This window comes from Gopherus flavomarginatus, chromosome 1 (genome assembly GCF_025201925.1).
Source record: "Gopherus flavomarginatus isolate rGopFla2 chromosome 1, rGopFla2.mat.asm, whole genome shotgun sequence".
In the NCBI taxonomy this organism is placed as follows: domain Eukaryota; kingdom Metazoa; phylum Chordata; order Testudines; family Testudinidae; genus Gopherus; species Gopherus flavomarginatus.
The window spans coordinates 145248158-145271515 of record NC_066617.1 but is presented as its reverse complement, the minus strand read 5'-3'; the positions used below and the strand labels follow the sequence as shown (position 1 = coordinate 145271515).

Here is a 23358-nt window from a genome sequence, read left to right as displayed (position 1 = left end):
GAGCCTGGATTGATGTCTGGTCCCTCTTAGTCCCAAGAGCGAACAACCCCCAAAACAAAGAGCACAAACAAAAGACTTCTCTCCACCAAGATTTGAAAGTATCTTCTCCTCTTATTGGTCCTTTGGGTCAGGTGTCAGTCAGGTTACCTGAGCTTCTTAACCCTTTACAGGTAAAAAGGTATTGGTGTCTCTGGCCATGAGGGATTTTATAGTATTGTACACAGGAGGGCTGTTCCCTTCCCTTTTTAGTGATGACAAAGGCCTTTCAACTTTTGCCTCTGAGCAAGCTGGGTATAACGCCCCCCCCCAGCTTGGGATACGGGAGGGGCCCTTCAAGTGGGAAAATTAAACAAAGGATTTGGGAACTATCAAAAGAGAGCCCTGATGAACAGAGAGGGAGAGGCAGGGTCTGTAGGGAAGGAGATTGAATCCAGTCCCCAGAAGCAGGGGTACCTGGGATAGGTTGGGCCAGCCCAGGTTTTGAAGGAAATGCTGAGGATTAGGTAAGACATATGCCTGTTAGCTTTAGTTGCTTTTCTCTCTGGTCGCTGTGTCCCAATGGATACATAAATAATATCACTCTCCTGGGCCTGGTTCTATTCAATATTTTCATTAATGATTTGGATGATGGAGTAGAGAATAAACTCATATAATGTGTGGATGACACAAACCTGGGAGAGGTCAAAAGCTCTTTTTGGATGAGCATATTAGAATTCATAATGATCCTGATACAGTGGAGAATTGGTTTGAAATCAGTAAGTCAAAATTCAGTAAAGACAAGTACAAAGTACTAGACTTAGGAAGGAAAAATCAAATGCGAAAAATCCAAAATGGAGAATAACTGACTAGGCAGCAGTTCTGCAGAAAATGTTCTAGGGTTATATTGGATCAGAGACTGAAATGTGTGATGCTGTTTTGAAAACAGAAAATGTCATTCTGGGTTGTATTAACAGGAATGTCATATGTAAAACAGAGGAGGTAAATGTCCCGCTGTACACAGCACTGGTGTGGCCTCAGCTGGATCACTGTGTCCTCTTTTGGGCTCTCTGTCTATGATGGGTAGGACAAGAAGTAATCCACTTAGATAGCAGCAAGGGAGAGTCAGGTCAGATATTTGGAAAATCTTTCTAACTAGGATAGTTAAGTACTGGAACAAGGTACCAAGGGAGGTTGTGGAATCACCATCATTGGTGGCTTTTAAGAATAAGTTAGACAAACATCTATCAGGGATGGCCTAGGTATACTTAAACCTGTCTTGATGTTGGGGGATGAACTAGCTGACTTTGTGAGGTTTCTTGCAGTCCTACATTTCTACTTATTCCAAGATTTAATAAGCTATTCAGGTCTGCTGATTTTTTTTTTTAAAGTTTATCCCTAGTAGATATTGTTTAACATCAATTGTTACCAACAGAAAGCAGAATAGTTCATCCTCTTCACACAATATGAATACACATCCTGCTTCTATCCAAAACTAGAAATATTTATAAACTATTTTGCCATTCCATTTGTATTGGGCCTACACCATTGTTACAATTTGTTTGTTTGTTTTTAGTCCTAATATACTTGAAAATGTTCTCATTATTGTTCTTAGCCCTGCCAAACATGGAGTTTTCCCTGATAGATTTAGCTTCCCTTATTGATTTTCTACATCTTATAATTTCCAATGTATATCAATTGCTGTTGAATTCTCGTCTTTCCATTTTTTGTACTTTTTTATTATTATTATTATTATTATTATTATTATTATTATTATTTCTAATTGTCTGCACTGTCCCAATGCACCAGGACCGGCTTTTGGCCAAAGTTCTAGGGCAGCGGAACACCTAACTCGCTAAGGCTCCTTTGTAATATTCATCCTTCATTGGCTTTCTAGGACACATTGAGCTCCATCTTGTTGGAGGGGATAGTGCGTGCTCAGGACGTGTGGAAGTAAGATATAAGGACACCTGGGCTACAATCTGTGATGCACACTTTGATCTCAAAGCTGCCAGTGTTATCTGTAATGCACTACAGTGTGGAATTGCTGTATCTATCCCAGAAGGAGCTCACTTCAGAAAAGGACATGGACCAATCTGGACTGAGGAATTCCAGTGTGTAGGGAATGAGTCACACCACGTGTACTGTCCCAGGGTATCACACGAGAGTCAGATGTGCTCACATGCAAATGATGCCAGTGTCATATGCTCACGTAAGAATTTTACACAATGTCTCTAAAATCCCAGTATCGTGTATTCTAGAGTAGGGTGCAGCAATGAAATTATATCACTCTGTAGGGAGCTGGGATAATAGAGCTGCTACCAGCTTCTAGTAAAACCTAAATAATCCAATATAATGGGGATGGGCTCAATCCCCCTAACTTTCCTTTTCTCTGGGGAGAGGGATAGCACAGTGGTTTGAGCATTGGTCTGCTAAACCCAGGCTTGTGAGGTCAATCCTTGAGGGGACCATTTAGGGATCTGGGGCAAAAATCTGTCCAGGGATTGGTCCTGCTTTGAGCAGGAGGTTGAACTAGATGACCTTCTGGTCCCTTCCAACCCTGATGTTCTATGAATATTTGGTATAAAATACCTGAAATGCTCCCTCTCTAAACACCTTCTCTCCTGGGCACACAGGTTTCCGGCTGGTGAACGGCAGCACAGCATGCTCAGGGAGGGTGGAGATCCAGGTTCTTGGTGCCTGGGGAACCCTCTGCGACTCTCGCTGGGATTTACCAGATGCCAACGTTCTCTGTCATCAGCTCGACTGTGGGTTCGCTGTATCAGCCCCAGGAGAAGCGTATTTTGGGAAGGGAAATGGCTCTGTCTGGACAGACACATTTCACTGTAAAGGGAATGAGCCTCATTTACGACATTGCCCTGTTACTTCCCTGGGGGCTTCTCAGTGCTCACACGACAATGACGCCAGTGTGGTTTGCTCAGGTAAGTGCAGGAGAATGGCTGGATTAATGACACCTGCCCCTCAGTGTGTGACACTGCCCCCAGAGCAGTGGAACCTCAGGACACAGCAAAGGGAAGGGGAACTAGATCCTAAACCATCTATAATAATATAATCACACGTAAAAGTAAAATAAATGTGATCACAAAAGAATAGTTATGACCAGTAGTGAACTGGAGCCAGTTCGAACTGGTTGTTAAATTTTGAAGCAGTTTTAGAACAAGTTGTTAACCCACTTCCCTGCAAGGGGGCGCTGTGGCTTTGATGGGCTCCTGGTGGGAAGTGATGTAATTCCTCCTCTGGCTGTCGGGGGTGCTGTGCTGTGAGAGCCATGTGGCCTGCAGCCTGGACCTGGGCACGGACCCTGCTGCTGCTGCTGCTCCCCTGGCCCTGGGGCTCCCGCTGCTGCCTGGTGGATCCCCAACAGCTCTGCTGGGCCTGGGATGTGCCCTGCTGCTCGGGCTGCTCCGAGCCGCAATCCCGGTGAGTACCCGTCTCCCTGGCCGCAGCCAGACCCTATCTCCAGCCAGCCCTGCACCCACTGCCCTGCTCGTATCCAGTCCCTGCTGCGTCCCCTGCCCTGCCCACACCAGCCCCACACCCTGTGCCTGCAGTCAATCCCTGCTGCACTCTCCTGCCCGAAGCCAGACAGCCCCACACTCCTGTCTCCAGCCAATCCCTGCCGTGCCCTGCCCTGCCTGCACCCCCTGCCCACAGCCAGTCCCTACTACACCCCCTGCCCTGTCTCCAGCCAACCCCTGCTGCACCCCTTGCAGCCCTGCCCAAAGCCAGCCAGCCCCACACCGCCCTGCCCTGACCTGCCTCCAGCCAGCCCCCTCCACCATCTCCAGCCAACCCTGCACCCCCTTGCCTCCAGCTAGCCCTGCCCCACGTCCCTGTCTGCAGTCGGCCCCATGTCCACTAGTGTTCTGCAGTTCCCAGGGCAGTAACCCTGCACGCCTGCTTCAATGAGGGGGGCAGGGAGCAGTTGGGACCCACACATGTGCACACCTTAGGGTGACCAGACAGCAAGTGTGAAAAATTGGGACAGGGGTGGGGGATAATAGGAACCTATATAAGAAAGACCCCAAAATTGGAAATGTCCCTATAAAATCAGGACATCTGGTCACACTAGCACACCCCTAGGGAGTGGCGGGGACCCACACATGTGAAACGGAGCTCATTTCTAGTTCAGGCCCATCTTTTTAAAAAAGAACTTTAGGTAGGGTCAACTTACATGCATATTTTCCCTATTGGTACAAAAATTACATATTGTGGCTCATCCCTAAAATCAGAGCTTTTTATTGGGAACCAGTTGTTAAGATTTTGGCAGCTCATCGCTGGTTATGATGAGGGAAAACCCTGAATTCTCCAGGAAGAACTTCAGCAAAGATGTGCTTATGCAAGGCAGTAAAGCAGGGACAGAATTTGTCCTTAGAGTTTCATAAATATCATCAACTTACTGTCCCCCTCCTTCTTCAAATCATTACTCTGTAAGTTTCAGGGGGAGCAGCCCCCATATGAAGGTTGCTTACACTCTCTATTACAAAATATTCTTGCCACCTTCTGGAGAAACTCTCATGCCTTCATTGCTGGATGCAATTCAGCAAGCGGTCAGTACTGGGGCCAGGAAAGCGCCTCCCTTATTTAAATGAAACTCCTTCCATTTTGGCTGCATTATAAACTGCTGAAAATAACAATTTTCCTTCTGTCACATGAGTTCCTGAGGATATTTTTGGTAGCACGCCACAAAGAAAGTAGCACTTTCTGGTACTTGTTTAAAAACAATTGTATCACCTTTTCAGTTGAAAAAGGACACCACGTGTTTTTCCAGTTTCCTGATACTTTTTTACTTCAATTTTTTTACAGTGTGTGTATGGGGGGGAAGGGGTAAAAATAAAAAGGGAGAGAAGATGGGGAGAATCTGTAAACTGTAAAACGGAAATGGAAGACTGATTTTTTATTTGCCAAATTGAAATGAAACAACATTTTAAGTAAAATCTAGATAATAATCATTCATTTTCAAAGGTCTAAATCTTGATTCTGTTTCAAAAAATCTAAAGGAAAACTGATATATTGCATTTGAAATACTTCATGGGGAAAAAAAGTGGGGTTTTCAACCAGCTCTAATGTTTACCTTACATACAAAAAAAAAAAGATAATGTTATTTAGTGAAAATCATATACTCAAAATTTAGGAAATACCAGCCATAACTTTGTGCATTGCCAGTTCTCCCTGCCCCCTCATGCATATACATTATGATAGTCTAATTGTAGGCACAAATACTATTTGTTCTACACACCTCCTGCATCATTCACTGCACTGGGTGGATGGTGCCCATGGCAACATTTTCAAAAGCACCAAGTAATTTAGGGACTTAACTTCCATTTTCATAAGTAACTTAGGAGGCCCAGTACCATGGAGACTTCAGCATCTCTTTGCCTCAGTCCCATTTGCAAAAGGGACTTAAGCTCCTGGTCATTTAGGCGTTTTTGAAAGTTTTACCTCTGGTGACAAAAGCCAAATTTTCCAAAGTCTCCACTAACTTGGCGTGATTGGACACCAACCTGAGACCCCCCGTGACCTGATTCTTCAGAGCACTCACCATTTCTGTAGCCCTTGGTGTGTTCAAAGAACTGTCCAGACATTAGTTGATCCTCGCAAAACTCCTGGGCAGTACGTGGGTATTATCATCTCCTTTTATGGATGGTGAAAGTGAGGGTATGTGAGGCCTTGCTCAGGTCACTCAGAACTGTCAGACACGGTTGCTGCTCTGCCTCAGCAAGTGAGAGATTTGCTGCTGCTCAGCTATCGTCAGCCCCCTGCCACACCAGCTCACCTGCTCGGCTAGCAACTCCGCTGGATTCTGCCAGTCCAAACCTCACCTTACTGGGAACCGTCAGTGAACCCCAGTGCCCGAGTTCCCCAGAGACGTCATTCAGCTGCGGTCAGTCCCTTTCACTGGGTACGCATAGCGGTATCAAGTGCACTGCCTCCAACGAGACACCAGCCTGCCTGCTGGGCTGAGAATTTTATCCTTCAGTTTTATACAGAGCACTGGGATGGTTTTGTAATAAAGCTAGAGTGAGTCTATTTACAAAGAACAGATATTTAAGGGCTAGTAATTAAGAACGGAGGACACAGGAGTTACAAAACAAGTAAACAAAACAAATATCCTTTCTAGTTATTAAAATTTAACTTCAGCAAGTTACAGTCTCTAGGTAGCTTTCTCCCCTAGAGTCAATTCCAGCTACTTTTGGTTTACAGGCCAAGAAGATTCACTTATCATGAGCTCAAAGGGTGCTGCTCCCACTTTGTCCCCTAGGCGATAGATAACAAAATGGTCTTTTGCCTCTGCTCCAATCTTCCCAAACTTCATTCACTCTGTTTGAAGAGGCAGAAAGGCTTCCTGGGGATACAGCCTCCATCCTCCATCGAGATTATTAAGGGCTCATCATCCCCCACTTGTGTGCCTGATGGCTTTGTTTATCTTGCATGTAAATAGACATTTCTTTGTCTTTGATCTCACCTTGAGTAATTTATATTGGAGACACAATCAAGCCACAGAAACAAGAACCCTTAGTTTAGGACAGTTGCATTTAGGCATATGTTTTAGGAACATATTTCCAGCACACATCTATCATTCTTTAAACCCCAGCTGTTCATACACCACCCAACAATATGAATGATCAGTGTGATGCCAGTTTGCATTTGCATGCAGGGTTGCCAGGTGTCCGGTTTTCAACTGGAACACCTTGTTGAAAAGGGACCCTGGTTGCTCCTGTCAACACTACTGACCGGGCTGTTAAAAGTCTGGTCATTGGTTCAGCAGGGCTAAAATGGGCTTCCTGCTTGCTGTGGCTCCACATGGCTTCCGGAAGCAGCAGCATATCTCCACTCTGATTCCTACATGTAGGGGCAGCCAGGGAGCTCAGCAGGCTGCCCCCACCCCAAGCGCCGATTCTCAGCTTGCATTGGCCAGGAACTGCAGCCAGTGGGAGCTGCGAGAACAGTGCCTGTGGATGGGGCAGCACACAGAGCCACCTGGGCACATCTCTGCTAAGGAGTCAGAGGAGGGACATGCCACTGCTTCTGGGAGCTGCTTGAGGTAAGCATCACCCAAAGCCTGGACTCTTGATCCCTCCCGCACTCCAACTCCCTGCCCCAACCCTGATGCCTCTCCTGCCCTCCGAACCTGTTGGTCCCAGCCTGGAGCACCCTCTTGCACCCCATCTCCATCCCACTCCAGAGCCTGCACCCCCAGCTGGAGCTCTCACCCCTCCCGCACTCCAAATCCCTCATCCCCAGCTCCACACCAGAGTCTGCATCCCAGCCAGAGCCCTCACCCCTGCATCCCAACCCCCAACCTGGCACCCCTCCTGCACCCTGAGCCCTTCATTTCTGGTCCCACCCCAGAACCTCCACCCCCAGCCCAGAGTCCATACCGCCTCCCACTCCCCAATCCCCCGCCCCAGCCAAGAACTACCCATAGTCCGAACCCATCGGCTTCATTCCCCAGCCCAGAGCCCTCTACTGCATGCCAAATCCCTCATCCCTGGCCTCACCTCAGAGCCCACACCCCCAACTGGAGCCCTCACCAGCTCATCCCAGCTCACTGCCTCAGCTCGGAACTCCCTCCAGCATCCTCAACTCCTCATTTCTGACCCGATCACAGAGCCCGCACCCCCAGCCGGAGCCATCACTCCCTCCTGCACCCCCAACCCCCTGAGCCAGCCCAGTGAAAATGAGCGAGTGAGGGTAGGGAGAGTGAGCAATAGGGGAGGTGGGGGAATGGACTGAGTGGGGCCAGGGCCTCGGAGCAGGAGCGGGGCAGGGGGCAAGGAAATGGTGTTATGTTCTGTGCAAGTAGAAAGTTGGAAACCCTGTTTGTATGACACTTTACACAAGAGCAGTGAATGGGACAATGAGTGTGTCAGGCCAGAGGAGAGCTGTGGTATGGAGTGCGTCTGAAGGTTGGCACTGAGGGACTCCCTTGGCCACAGATATGTCTACACTTCATGCTGGGCATGTAATTCCTAGCTCAAAGAGACTGGCAGGCTAAAGACAGAGTGTAGCTGTGATCCCAGCATCTCCCAGGATATGCTAAGAAGCCTTTCTATCCAGTTGTGTGTTACAATCCTTCTAGTACCTTGCACTTAGAGATAAAAAAAACTAACAACTGCAGAGGTTACTCCTTTTAACACTGTGTTACACATTTATCACTGTGTTGTATCCTCTTGAGTTACAAAAAACCGGTGATTTCTTTCATAATGTGCATTATTTCTAATGTATAACTGGCAGTGTTATTCAGTGTATTTTCCATCTCCTGAGCCCAGGTCACTCAGAATCACTCAGACTGCTGAATGGAGAGAGCCGGTGTGATGGGAGAGTTGAGATTTCCCTCCGCGGTACGTGGAGCAGAGTGCTGGATGATCAGTGGGACATGAATGATGCCAGCGTGGTGTGCAGGGAACTCCAATGCGGAGTCGCTGAGAAAGTTTATAACCCCTCTAAGTCTGAGCGAGGAACAGGCCCTGTGGGGCTGAGAAGTGTCCAGTGTGCAGGAAATGAGACTTGTCTGACTCTCTGTGACAACTCCACGTCTGAGACAGCCCAGGCAGGAATTGCTGAGGACGTCGGTGTCGTTTGTTCAGGTGATTCATTTCCAAATCTCACAGACAGTTTCTGTTCAATAGGAAAACTAGAAAGTTGGGGGAGATGGTTGGGAAATGTTCGGGAGATCTCCACGCCAGAATATAACCTGGAGAGGGAAGTAAACAAAGTGAGCGGGGATACCCTTGCGGCCCCAAGATTTGATCCAAGGAGGAATAGTGGAGTAGAAACCAGAGTAACGGGTGATGCTGGTGGTAGAAAGTTTGTGCACGACGGGGGAAAGAATGTCACTGACGCCAAACGCCGAAAATTAAAAGGTTTGTACACTAATGCGAGGAGCCTAGGTAACAAGATGGAGGAACTGGAGTTACTCGTGCAGGAAGTGAAGCCGGATATTATAGGGATTACCGAAACCTGGTGGAATAGTACTCATGACTGGAGCACGGGTATTGAAGGCTATGTGCTGTTCAGAAAAGACAGGAAGAAAGGCAAAGGTGGTGGAGTAGCCTTGTACATCAATGATGAAATTAAATGTAGCGAAATAAGATGCGATGGAATGGATAAGACAGAGTCCGTCTGGGCAAAAATCACGCTGGGTAAAAAAGCAACTAGAGCTTCCCCTGAGATAGTGCTTGGGGTGTGCTACAGACCGCCGGGATCGGATTGGGATATGGATAGAGACCTCTTTAATGTCTTTAATGAAGTAAACACAAAGGGGAAATGTGTGATTATGGGGGAATTCAACTTCCCGGATATAGACTGGAGGACGAGTACTTGCACGAATAATAGGGGTCAGATTTTTCTGGATGTGATAGCGGATGGATTTCTTCATCAAGTAGTTGAAGCACCTACAAGAGGGGATGCCATTTTAGACTTGGTGTTGGTGAGCAGTGAGGACCTCGTAGAAGAAATGGTGGTAGGGGACAATCTTGGTTCGAGTGATCATGAGCTGATTCAGTTCAAACTAGATGGAAGGATAAACAAATGTAGATCTGCGATTAGGGTTTTTGACTTCTCGAGGGCTAATTTTAAAGAGTTAAGGAAATTAATTAGGGAAGTGGATTGGACGGAGGAATTAGTGGATTTAAATGTGGAGGAGGCCTGGAATTACTTTAAGTCACAGCTGCAGAGACTGTCGGAAGCCTGCATCCCGAGAAAGGGGAAAAGAACCATGGGCAGGAGTTGTAGGCCAAACTGGATGAGCAAGCAACTCAGAGAGGGGATTAGACAAAAGCAGAAAGCTTACAGGGAGTGGAAGGAAGGCAGGATCAGTAAAGAAAGCTACCTTGCTGAGGTCAGAACATGTAGGAATAAAGTGAGGAAGGCTAAAAGCCACATTGAACTGGAACTTGCAAAGGGAATCAAAACCAATAGTAAAAGGTTCTACAGCCACATAAATAAGAAGAAAACAAAGAAAGAAGAAGTGGGGCCGCTATACACTGAGGATGGAATGGAGGTTAAGGATAACCTAGGCATGGCCCAACATCTAAACAAGTACTTTGCCTCGGTTTTTAATAAGACTAGTGAGGAACCTTGCGATGATGGAGGGATGATAAACGGGAATGTGGATATGGAAGTGGATATTACTGCAACTGAGGTAGAGGCCGTACTTGAACAGCTCGATGGGACGAAGTCGGAGGGCCCGGACAATCTCCACCCGAGGATATTAAAGGAACTGGCGCGTGAAATTGCGAGCCCGTTAGCGAGAATTTTTAAGCAATCGATAAACTCAGGGGTTGTGCCGTATGACTGGAGGATTGCTAATGTAGTTCCTATTTTTAAGAAAGGGAATAAGAGTGATCCGGGTAATTATAGGCCTGTTAGCTTGACGTCTGTAGTATGTAAGGTCTTGGAAAAAATTTTAAGAGAGAAAGTAGTTAATGACATAGAGGTCAATGGTAATTGTGACGAATTGCAACACGGATTTACTAAAGGTAGATCGTGCCAAACCAATCTGATCTCCTTCTTTGAGAAGGTGACGGATTACTTAGATAAAGGAAATGCGGTAGATATAATTTACCTAGATTTCAGTAAGGCGTTCGACACGGTTCCGCACGGGGAGCTGTTAGTTAAATTGGAAAAGCTGGGAGTGAATATGAAAGTTGTAAGGTGGATAAGGAACTGGTTAAAGGGGAGACTCCAGAGGGTCGTATTGAAAGGTGAACTGTCGGACTGGAAGGAGGTCACCAGTGGAGTCCCTCAAGGATCGGTTTTGGAACCGATCTTATTTAACCTTTTTATTACTGACCTTGGCACAAAGAGCGGGAATGTGCTAATAAAGTTTGCGGATGACACGAAGCTGGGGGGTATTGCTAACACGGAGAAGGACAGGGATGCTATTCAGGAAGATCTGAACCACCTTGTAAACTGGAGTAATAGAAATAGGATGAAATACAATAGTGAAAAGTGCAAGGTCATGCATTTAGGAATTAATAATAAGAATTTTGGATATACGTTGGGGGCGCATCAGTTGGAAGCGACGGAGGAAGAGAAGGACCTTGGGGTACTGGTTGATAGCAGGATGACTATGAGTCGCCAATGTGATACGGCTGTTAAAAAAGCAAATGCGATTTTGGGATGCATCAGGCGGGGTATTTCCTGCAAGGATAAGGATGTGTTAGTACCGTTGTATACGGCGTTGGTGAGACCCCATCTGGAATACTGTGTGCAGTTCTGGTGTCCCATGTTCAAGAAGGATGAATTCAAACTGGAACAGGTTCAGAGACGGGCTACGAGGATGATCCGAGGAATGGAAAAACTGCCTTATGAAAGGAGACTCAAAGAGCTTGGCTTGTTTAGCCTGGCCAAAAGAAGGCTGAGGGGGGATATGCTCGCCCTATATAAATATATCAAGGGGGTTAACGTTAGGGAGGGAGAGGAATTATTTAAGTTTAGTACTAATGTAGCCACGAGGACGAATGGGTATAAACTGGATATTAGGAAGTTTAGACTTGAAATTAGACGGAGGTTTCTGACCATTAGGGGAGTGAAGTTCTGGAATAGCCTTCCGAGGGAAGTAGTAGGGGCAAAAGACTTTCCTGGCTTTAAGACAAAGCTTGATAAGTATATGGAGGGGATGTTATGATAGGATCGTTAATTTGGGCAGTTGATCTTGAATTACCACCAGACAGGTCTGCTCAATGGTCTGCGGGGAGATGTTGCATGCGATGGGTACTGAGTTGCTGCGGAGAATTCCTTCTTGGGTGCTAGCTGGTGACTCTTGCCCACATGCTCAGGGTTTAGCTGATCGCCATATTTGGGGTCGGGAAGGAATTTTCCTCCAGGGCAGATTGGCAGGTGCCCTGGAGGTTTTTCGCCTTCCCCTGCAGCGTGGGGCACGGGTCGCTTGCTGGTGGTGTCTCTGCAGCTTGAGGTCTTCAAACTATTTTTGAGGATTTCAATAACTCGGTCCTGGGATAGGGGTTGTTATAAAATTGAATGGGTGGGGTTCTGTGGCCTGCCTTGTGCAGGAGGTCAGACTAGATGATCAGATTGGTCCCTTCTGACCTATGAGTCTATGAGTCTATGAGTCTATGAAAACACATATTAACAGCTGGGATCTATCTCTGCAGGGAGCAGGCTGATCAGACTGGTGAATGGGGCAGGTCGCTGTGCTGGGAGAGTGGAGATTTATTACAACGGCAGCTGGGGGACAGTCTGTGATGATTCCTGGGACCTACTGGACTCCAATGTTGTGTGCAAACAACTGGGATGTGGACATGCCATCAATGCAACTGTCGCTGCTCATTATGGGCAAGGATCCGGGCAGATCTGGCTGGATGATGTGAACTGCTCTGGGAATGAATCCGATCTCTGGGCGTGTCCTTCCAGGAGCTGGGGCCAGCACAACTGCAGACACAAAGAAGATGCCGGAGTTCTCTGCTCAGGTCTGTTCTATGAATGCTTTTGTGAGCCTAGTTACCAGGAGATTTAATGGAGGGGCAGATGTTTAAGGAGATTGCTGAGAATGATACTTTCCCTGACTGCCTCTCTTCCCCTTGTGCATCTACCTACCAGGGTCACCATTAGGGTTTGGCTACACTTGCAGGTGTGCAGTGCTGGGAGTTACAGCTGTCTTTGTACAGCTGTGTAGGGAAAGCGCTGCAGTGTGGCCACATTTGCAGCGGTATTGAGAGTGATGCATTATGGATAGCTATCCCACAGAGCACCTCGTCCCATTTTGGCGCTGTGGGTTGTGGGAAGGGGCAGAGGGTGCGGGTCATTCTGCTTCCTGTCCCAACGCCCCATGATGCATCGCTTCACATCCAAACATTCCCTGTTTTTCTGTCCACATTTGGCGCCATCTTGACTCTCTCAACGGTTTCTGTGCAGTGTGATTTCAGTGGGAAATGGGGCCCGAACTGCTGAGGAGTATGCTGACAAGTCTCGCCAGCACATCACGTCTGGCAGTTGAGCTATTCCTTAAGATCCAAAGTGATGAGGAGTGAGACGATGATAGTGAGTCGCCTGACGCGTATGACACTAAATTGCTTCTGGCACTCACGGAAATGCTCAGTACCGTGAAACACCACTTTTGCGCTCGGGAAACAAGCACTGAGTGGTGGGATCACATCGTCATGGAAGTCTGGGATGACGAGCAGTTGCTGCAGAACTTTCGGATGAGAAACGTCACTTTCATGGGACTGTGTGAGGAGCTCGCCCCTACCCTGAGGCACAAGGACACGAGATTGAGAGCTGCCCAGCCGGTGGAGAAGCTGGTGGCTATTGCAGTCTGGAAGCTGGCAACTCCAGACAGCTACCGATTGGTCAGGAACCAGTTCGGACTGGGAAAGTCGACCATTGGAATCGTGTTGATGCAAGTTTGCAGGGCCATTAATCACATCCTGTTAAGAAGAACCGTTACTCTGGGGAACATGTAGGACATTGTGGATGGCTTTGCACAAATGGGTTTCCCTAACTGTGGAGGGGCGATAGATGGGACGCATATTCCTATTCTGGCACCACCCCACCTAGCATCCGAGTACGTTAATCGGAAGGGGTATTTCTCTATGGTTCTCCAGGCGCTTGTGGATCACCGTGGGCATTTCATTGACATTAATGCAGGCTGGCCTGGAAAGGTGCATGATGCACGCATCTTTTGGAACACTGGCCTGTTCAGGAAGCTGCAGGCAGGGATTTTTTTCCCAGACCGGAAGATCACAGTAGGGGACATCGAAATGCCCATTGTGGTCCTTGGAGACCCCGCTTACCTGTTAATGCATTGGCTCATGAAACCATATACAAGGAGGCTTGACAGGAACAAGGACCAGTTCAACTACAGGCTGAGCCGGTGCTGAATGACTGTGGAGTGTGCTTTTGGCCATTTAAAGGGGCACTGGCGATCTCTATATGGGAAGCTAGACTTGAGGGAAAGCAGCATCCCTGCGGTTATATATACGTGCTGTACCCTCCATAATTTTTGTGAAGGAAAGGGTGAAAGATTCAGTCAGGCATTGACCTCTGAGGTTCAATGCCTGGAGGCTGAATTTGCACAGCCAGAGAGAAGGGCTGCTATAGAGGCCCAGCACAGGGCTTCAAGGATCAGGGATGCCTTGAGGGAGGAATTTGAGGCTGAAAACCAACAGTAATGTTTGGTGCCTTGCACGGGAGTGAAGTGCAGTGGTTACAGTGTTAGTAGGAATCTATGTTTCCTAAGCTGATTTGCAGTGCCTGTTTCTTTCCTCAGCTAAGATATCTTTGACTTTCTGCAATAATAAAGACTGTTTTCAAAGCGAAGAATTCATTTGTTGAAAAGAAAATAACTTTATTGACAGACACACAACATTTTGGGAACCTAAAAGGGCAGGGGGGTGGGTTGGGGAACTGTACAGTCACAGGTTTGAATATGTCCTGTCTGGAGTGCTGTGCAATGACTGCTGCATTTCAGGATGCCTATACTGCATGGTGATGGGGGTTGAGTGCAGAGGGTAAGGGTCGTAGTTCTCAGGGCTGGTTGGTGAACGTACAGGTGTTGGGGGCAGCTGGTGGTGGTAAGAACCTGGATGCTGGGGAAGGGGGTTTTGAGCTGACATTGGGGCACAAGGGAAAGAGCTTTGGGACAGTGAGGGGGGAGCTGGCGTGGTAGTGCCCTGCGTGCATGGCTTCAAGCGCCTGGATAGATTCCACTTGGCACACCTGGATAGAGTCTGCTTATGAGCTGCTTTGTGCTTTTCTTCCTGGCCGCTGCGTTTTTCTGGTGGATCCTGCTTTTGCTTTCCCTCCAGTCCTTCCCTTTTAGATTCTCTGTGACAGAGTGATCCATAACTGCTTGCAACATGTCTTATTTGCTTTTTCGCGGCTTCTTCTGGAGGCTTTGGAGTCTTTGAGCTGTTAATAATACGGGCAGCTGAGATCTCAAGGTTGCTTGTGGAAAGGCAAATAAGGCAACACTTAACAGAGGCAGCATTGTTTATATCAGACAGTTATTCCCACACAGTGAAGGAGTTTACAGTCTTCACAATAGCATAATTTTCCCATACCAAAGAGAGTGCACATAACCCACAGGAGCCCCGAAATGGTGAGTAAGGGGGACTGATTGCTTCAGGGCTGTACTGTCCTCGGGGTTTCTGTGCTGTGGGGAAAGCAAACAGCTGCAGGGGGCACCTACACTGAACACTCTCCCAACATTTTCCACAGGAGTTAATCCTGGAAGATATCTCACTGCTGCGGGTCACCTGGGAAGAGCGGGAGGGACTTCTACTGCAATGCGGATTCCGCCCAGGCCCCTATGCAGATTGCCTGTGTCTTGCAATGGTCCCCCCACTCCTCGTGGCACAGTGGCACGGACATGTTAGCCTGACTGGGACAAGGACTACAGTGGTTCTCTCAATAAACTTGCGAAAGCACGTTGCCCATGCTCTGACTGAAACTTTTGAAGAGATTACCAAGGCCAATTACCACGACGTGATAGACCACATCAATGCGCTATTCCACATCTAGGCATGCATGCATTCAGCCCTAACCCTCCCTCCTCTCCCAAAAAAATTTCCATCCTGAAAATAAAAGCCGCTTACCTGGAACCCGCTCCTCTGTTTGTCCTCCATCAAGAACCGGCTGCTGTGACAGGCTTGAGAAGAGCTCATGGCTGCATACCTCCAGGGAGTCTGGGGTATCTCCCCCCACCTCAGTACCCTCACTCTCGGTTTCCTCCTCCCACCCTCCTCTTCCTCTCCCCTCCACTCGTGGTCGTTGGATTGGCAGTGGGGTCACCCCCAAGTATCGCGTACAGCTCTTTGTAAAAACAGCAGGTCGTGGGGGCAGCTCCGGAGCGGCAGTTTCCCTCGCAGGCTTTGCAGTAGGCACTCTGCAGCTCCTTCATTTTAACCCTGCACTGCAGTGTGTCTTGGTCACGGCTCCTTTCCAGCATGGCCCTTGATATCTGCCCATAGGTATCGTAATTCCTATGACTGGAGCGCAGCTGGAACTGCACAGCTTCCTCCCCCCGAACACTGATGAGGTCCAGCAATTCGCCATTGCTCCATGCTGGGGCTCGTTTGGCATGTGGAGGCATGGTCACCTGGAAAGCCTCACTGATTGCACTCCAAACCTGGCTGAGCGAACAGGAAGGGGATTTTTAAAAATCTTGGGGCATTTAAAGTGCAGCTCACCTGAGGCCAGGGCAGTAGAGTCAGAACTGATGAGCAGAGTGGCTGAACAGGCATTCTGGGATGCCTCCGAATACCTCTGGAGGCCAATAACAGTGCTTTTGGTGGCCACACTGACGGAACTGCGCTGCATCACCAGCGCTGCAGTCGTTATTCCCCAGGCTGAGGTGGAGTACAGCCAGCGCTGTAGTCAGGGAGATACAGTGCTGTATGTGCCTTGCAAGTGTGGACAGTGAGTGAGTTGCAGCGCTGTAAAGCCACCACCGGCGCTGCAACACTCCAGTGTAGCCAAGCCCTTAGAAAGCCCTCAGCTCCGACCCAGAAGTATTGGAAATATTGCAAGATTTCCCTAACCCATTGGGGGTCTATGGCTTCAGTTTGGTGCCTCTAGCCCTGTCATACTTCAAATAGCCAAAAGGATGAAAATTCTTCACATCTACTATTTCTATCGCTTCTTCCAGCCTTCAAAGTGATGGGAGGAGGCCTTCTGCATGTGCTGCTCCCTGGGTGTGATAAGGCCATTAACCAGTCCTTTATATTATGATGACCCTGATGGCCCATCTGATTTTGCAAGTCCTTGGACATAGGGGGAGGGGGTGAAGGTGATTCCCATGCCTGAGTTCACAAGTTCAGAGACAACATTTTCAAACTTTATAAAGCAAAATGTACATATTTTCTTGTAGCATGGACCACAGACATTACAAGTGAGATTAATGCCTGCAGCAACGAACCACCATTTCATAGAGTCTCAACACAAAACACATTCTTACAAGACTGATATCTAGTTTGAGCAAAGCTAACAGGCAGGTGACCTGGTCTGGTCTCCAGCTATGAGATTGTCAGTTCTTAGCTAAAGCCTGCAGCCTGGGCAAGAGCTGGCGTCTGACCTGCCAATGTCACAATCCTTTCTGGTCTTTATCTAGTACAGTCTGTAGGTAGCTGCTGGTGGCCTTCCAGAGATGCCCAGTTTTTCTAAGGTGCCTGTCGTGTCTAAAGGTGTCTCTGATTCTTGGAGCGATTCTACCTGACACTTGCTCCTGCAGAACGATGCACAGAATCATAAGCAATCGCTGGGATTTCACTCTTCACACCCCAGTTCATTTTAGAATCAGGTGATTTAAATCCCCCCTTTGTGCATTTCCTTCTAGAGTTCACAGATCTGAGACTGGTGAGCGACAGTGACTGTGCTGGGCGGCTGGAGGTTTTTCACAATGGGACGTGGGGAAGTGTTTGCGCCAATCAGATGTCTGGAGTCACGCCAGAAATTGTCTGCAAACAGCTGAACTGTGGAGATGGAGGGCAGATTGCAAGAGACTTTGAATATGGATCAGGTTCTGGTCCCACGTGGCTGGACCATGTTACATGCAGTGAGCAGCACAGCTCCCTCTGGCAGTGCCCGTCAGAGCCCTGGAATCCAAAGTCATGTGATAACCGAGCAGAAGAGACCCATATTTCTTGCACTGGTAATTCTGAAACTACCAGCATGTGTACGTGCAAACACACATGTATGCAATGTGTTTAATTAATTGAAGGGTTAGGACAGAACTTTTCTTGTTGTTCACATCTCAGTGTAGGCAGATTTAAATTCTCAGCACAAGATACAAACATATTTTCATGATCTTTTATAGGTATAAGCATTTGTCTGATTAACAGTAAATACGCAAGTTAATCTTTTAATTATAAAAGAGACCAATGTTACACAGTGTGCTAAGGTAGTGTGAGAGTTAAGAAAAGCCTCTCCCTAGAGACCATCTTTAGGCAGCTCTGTGGTTATTAATTTTTTTGAGATGAGCACTCAGAGATGAGCCCAGGCTGTGCAGTTTTGGTCGAGACTGGAATCCCCCACAAGTTTGGGTGCATGTCGGCCTGTGTATCTGAGTAAAAGCTGAATAGCGAATTAATTAGGTATTGAATGACCCAGAGTTCACATTTCAGTTCATACAGTGCTGAAATTATGGATTTAAAATACAGAAAAATTCTACTCCCACGTCACACACACAACCCAGTGCATTCACCTCGGCTTTTTCTCTCCATAGGAAAAAAAGCAAAACCAACTCAGAACCCATTCAAGGAGTGCCCGAACTCTATGAACTGCACAGGTATTTCTGCTTCTTACTGTCTCAGTCTTGGTCCGTAAGGACTTTCCCAGCATCCCAGTAACATGAGGTTTCTGCATTTCCAGACCAGGAGAAGTTACGCTTCGTAGGAGGAGAGGACAGATGCTCGGGGAGAGTGGAAGTTTGGTACCGAGGCTCCTGGGGAACAGTTTGTGATGACTCCTGGGACATGGCTGATGCTAACGTTGTGTGTAAACTACTGGGCTGTGGATTTGCTATATCTGCCCTGGCCAAGGCTGCATTTGGCGAGGGGACTGGTCCCATCTGGGTGGAGTTGTTGAACTGCAGAGGGACAGAGTCATCTCTCTGGGACTGTCCTGCCAAGCCCTGGGGTGAGAGTAACTGTGACCATAAGGAAGATGCTGCTGTGAATTGCTCAGGTGAGTGACAGGAGATGTTTCTGGTACATGCTGTAATTTTCAGAGAGGAGAATGGATCAGACCACGTCCCATTTGGTCCCAGACCAGGCCCTCCCATCTCCTGTGTGCAGGAGCATCATGGATGGTGTGGGGTGGGACCTATGTGGGGTCAGATTGGCTCTGGCATCAGCCCACGTAGCCTCGGCATCCATCATAGGCCCCAGTGTCCTGGTTTGTTACTAGTATTCTCATTGCTGCACAGAGCACAAGGGACTTGGGTATTAAATCACTTACAAACAGGCCCTGTGCTGCTCTGATTGAGCTTGTGGAGGTGACAGCTGGAGACAACCAGAGACTCTTGGAGGTGAGGTTCCCCCTGGGAACAAACACGTTACCTCCCCCTCACTCCAGGCTTCAACGCTCCTCCCTTTCCCTTTGCAGGTCTGACAGAGAGGACAGATTCTCTGAATACTCCAGGTAAAGCATCCCCCTCCTCCCATCAAGGGTTAAATTTCCCTGGTGCTGGGTCACAGGGGATGAGCTGCAAGCTGCAGCCTGAGGGAAGGATCTCCTTTCCATGGGTTGTGACATCTGAGGGCGAATGACACCCGGGTGGGAGCTGCAGGCCTTGCTGAGCAGGATGATTCCTGTCTGCTGGCTCCAGCTGACCGAGCAGCTCCCATGATTTAAACAACAGCCTGTGAGCTGCCGACAGGGCACATAGATTGTCCCAGCCCATTACCCTGCTGTCCTGGGCCATGCAATGAGTGACTGGGGAGCTCCCTGCTCCCACCACCCCCGACTCTCACAGGATAACCTCTCTTCTTGCATGTTCATTTCCATCCAGCTCCCCCACGCCGCCCTCCAGCTGACAGTGGGAGAGTCACGGTGCCCGTGATCATCTGCATTATCCTGGGGGCCCTGCTCTGCCTGGTCTTAATCATCCTGGGGGCGCAGGTGCAAAGTGCCAGGGCACAGCGCAGAGGTGGGTCCTGATTGGTGTCACTGTTATACCAATTATATTAGACCAGTAAAAACCAGCAGGATCTTATTAAAGGGGACAAGACAAAGATGCCACATTTATTATGATAATTTGATTTATGACTAATAATTAATATCTTAATTCTTATACACACACATTATACCTAATACCTATACACACACACACACACACACACATTCACTCACACACACACACACACCCATCAGATGTTCTGCAGCTGCTACATAGTTACCAGTCCTGAAGATAGCTTAAGTTCATAGCTTGATTTTGTAGCTTGGGTTCGTAGCTTGTGGCGGCTAACTGGCCAGGAAAGCCAGGCACAAGGACAAGCTGGATTTCTGTTGGGCAGGCACTGATGTCCTACCATGTTGGCAGCAGAATGTTACCCAGAGTCTCTCATCTCACCCTTCTTTTTTTATAGGCTTTTAGTTTGGATTCAAAGTCTATAGGTCTTGCTGTGTCACGCTGCCTCTGGGTTTAAATTGATCACCCACCAATTGCAGGCGTGACTTTCAGCCTTGAACCTGGCTTTGATCTTCCTTCTGTTGTTCTGTTGTCCTTTTCTTTTTAGGGTGGATGCTTCTTACTTTGTTTAGGGCTGTTGTCTAGGTCTTCAGCTGTTGGTATTTGAACTTTATCTCATCAGGACAGGCTGGGGCTGGAGGTTGATTCTGTCATTCATACATACCTCATTTATACATCTAAACTAAACTAATAAGATTACAGCAGGGTTTGCAAAAATGAAGGTTGGAGGAAGCTTTTACAAAATGGAGTGAGTGTTTTAAAATGGGGTTTGAATTACAATATAGAACAGAAGTTACAGTGTAGGCAAGTGTAGTGAACGGTGAACAGAAGTTACATTAATAAAGTGAACAATTAAAAACAATTTCATTTATCAGTTCTACAACTGTGTGAAATGCCCCTGTAATAGCAGGGGGACTGCAGGATGTCAGAGTGAGGGTGATACAGGGCTGGGTGGGGTGGTCGAGAGTACCTGTTAACTCCTCTCTCATTTAATTTTAACTGTCTGGCAGTGGAACAGCCCAGCCATGAAATCTGGAGATGATACTAGCTAGGGAGTGTCACAGTTTCAGGGAAGCTGCATCTGTATGTAGGGGTCCCCTTATTAACATTAAGTGGGGGTGTTTTGGTTGGCTAGCTCCCGGTACTAAAAGAATGGGGCGGCTCCAGGCACCGGCGCAGCAAGCAGCTGCCTGGGGCAGCCAACAGAAAGGGGTGGCATGTCCAGCTCTTCGGTGGAAGTCTCTCACTCCCTCTTGGAGCGAAGACCTGCTTCCGAATTGCCTCTGAAGAATGAAGCCGATCATGGCTTTTTTTTTTTCCTACTGCTTGGAGCGGCAAAAATGCTGGAGCCAACCCTGTCCAGAGGGGCCAGAAAAGTAGCCCGGAGAGAGTAGACCCTGTGCTGGGAGCAGAGCTGCAGCCCCAAAGCCAGAGGCACAGCCCAGAAAGAGCAGACTTGCCCTGGGAGGACAGCAGTAGCAACCAGAGCCAGAGGGGCCAGTGAAGCAGCCCAGGGAGCTGGAGGAAGAGCAGTAGCTGCCGTTGTCTGAGGTAGAGTGGAGCTGGAGCTGAGAGAGTGGCAGAGCTGGGGCTGCAGCAGTTCAGAGGTGGGTGCAGTGAGCAGCTGGGAAGAGCGAGGGGGATCGACGGGGCAGGGACAACAATGGGAAGAAGGGTCTGGCCACTTAGAGCCTGAGAGCGTGTGGCCACCACCAGAGCAAGTGTCCAACCCGCAGCATCCCTGCAGCACAGCCAGGGCCTGAGAAGGAGGTCTGGGAGCTACAAGGAACAGACTGGGAACTGCCCTGACATTCCAGAGACACTGTTTGTGATGTTCCCTGCCACAGAGCGGGGTGATGTTTTCCTGTAACCTTTCCCAATTTTCCTTATTCCTTTTTAAATTAATTGCTGATTAAATAAATTGTATTTGCTTTAAACTGTATGTAATGATCAGTAGGTCGGGGAAGCATTCAGTGCAGAGAGAGCACCCTGGAGTGAGGACACCCTAGCCCCTGACCTAGGTGACCACAGCAAGGCTGGAGGTCAACCCTCCAGGAATCCTGGGCCCAGCCTTTTTGGGGTTACGAGGACTCTGCAGATAGGAGAGTCCTCAAGGGCAGGGAGGCCTCTGGGTAAAGGAAGTGGGAGCGAGGACTCAGACCTTTCCTCTAGCCCACTTCATCAGGGTAGTGCTGAAGTCAGGAAAGTTCCCCACAATAGGGGGACCATTCCCCCACTTACATGTATCCCCACAGTGATCCACTCCAGGAGTGCCTAGTCAGGCCTGAAGCCTCTAGCCATCACCTGTCTCTGGGCAGGATCCATCTGTTCCACCTCCTTCTGACCAGCGGGTTTTAAGGCTGCACAGCCCCCTGCCTTCCACTGTGATAGCCCCAGCAAACTAGTCTGCCTACAGGTCAGCCTCCATGCTGTGCGTTCTCCCCAAGAGCTATGAGCAGTGTATTGCCAGCAGTTACAAGTCACCACCCAGCTCTCTCTCTCAGCAGCATCACAGAGAAAACAATAAAAATTCCTCCACACTTACTGAACGTACCAGAAATCACCTGTCTTCGTCATGGGCAGCCCGGCAGACCAACCTCCCTCCAACCATTCAGTTTTGGGATCCCCGTGGACAGAAGGTCCTGTCCTTTTACTGAATCAAAATGAAGACTCTGAGTATGTTTAAACTCAGCCTTTCATATCAGAAATCTTTCTTTGTTTCTGGAAACCCAGTTTATACTAGTCTGTGTAAATGACCCCAAAGGCTGTTACCTTTCTGGAGTTGTTTATAATCTTGGTGATTCGTCTTTATCATCCCTGACTGTTTTTCGTTCCTGGAGGAGCTGTGGTAACCCTCCCACATGCAGCAGAACACAATACATAAACCATTCACAGATTTAATGCAGTGGTTCCATACTGCACTGGTTTGCAGAATCTGCCACATGGAGGGGTTCTGAATATCATTGAGGAGAGACATCATGGAGAGGGACCTAGAGAGATTGTAATTATTGTCGGGGGAAAAAGTGTATAAAAATAGAGCTGTGGTAAATAGTTGTTATCAGAGTTACCCAATAGAAAGTACAATCTTAGGAAGGAGAAATGGGGGAAAGGAACATTATACTGTATAATAACCATATGTGGTACTTATCAAGGATTTTACATCTATAACACACTGTACAAACATTAGCTACCAGCCCTATGGAAAGAAGGCAGAGAATGGGATTGCCATCAACATACACGTAACATTCACTACTTTGCAGTAAGACAATTTCTATAATCAGATCTCATGCTTCAGGGCTTCAGCCAGTCACCTGCAGGGGTCAGGGAAGAATTCTGGGAAGCCCTTATATTTGTTGTTTGGTTTTTGCCCTCCTGTGGAGCATCAGACATTAGCTAGAGATGGAGCTGTGACACTGGATGGGCTGGACCAGTCCTCTGAGGTGGTACAGAGAAACCTCTTTCTAAGATGTCTTGCTGATGTGTCTTTTCCACATGCTCAGGGTCAAACCGATTGTCAGATTTGGAGTCAGCAAGGAATTTTCCCCCAGGGCACGGTGGCAAAAAGGGACCTTGGGGGATTTTCATCTTCTTCTGAAGCATGGAGCATGGATCACCTGCCAGGATTATCTAGGCATTTCTCTCTTAGCCAGTTCCCTGCCATTGCAGGGGCCTTGGCCATTGGTGGTACCTTATTCCCTACTGCT

The 23358-nt window shown here is 48.1% G+C and overlaps 1 protein-coding gene across 6 annotated transcripts in view; it reads left to right on the top strand.

Moving 5' to 3' along the window:
• LOC127046359 (scavenger receptor cysteine-rich type 1 protein M130-like) overlaps positions 1-23358 on the top strand; it is an 809546-nt gene that overhangs the window by 531899 nt on the left and 254289 nt on the right. Inside the window, exons 3-11 of one of the 6 annotated variants that reach the window (XM_050943267.1) lie at positions 1874-2188; positions 2613-2918; positions 8271-8588; positions 12120-12434; positions 17300-17614; positions 18188-18250; positions 18334-18648; positions 19069-19104; positions 19475-19612. The exons of 4 other annotated variants lie outside the window; for them this stretch is intronic. In XM_050943267.1, the coding sequence (XP_050799224.1) occupies positions 1874-2188; positions 2613-2918; positions 8271-8588; positions 12120-12434; positions 17300-17614; positions 18188-18250; positions 18334-18648; positions 19069-19104; positions 19475-19612 (2121 nt within the window). The remainder of the gene's footprint in view (positions 1-1873; positions 2189-2612; positions 2919-8270; positions 8589-12119; positions 12435-17299; positions 17615-18187; positions 18251-18333; positions 18649-19068; positions 19105-19474; positions 19613-23358) is intronic. One more of the 6 variants, XM_050943264.1, reaches the window with a different exon arrangement.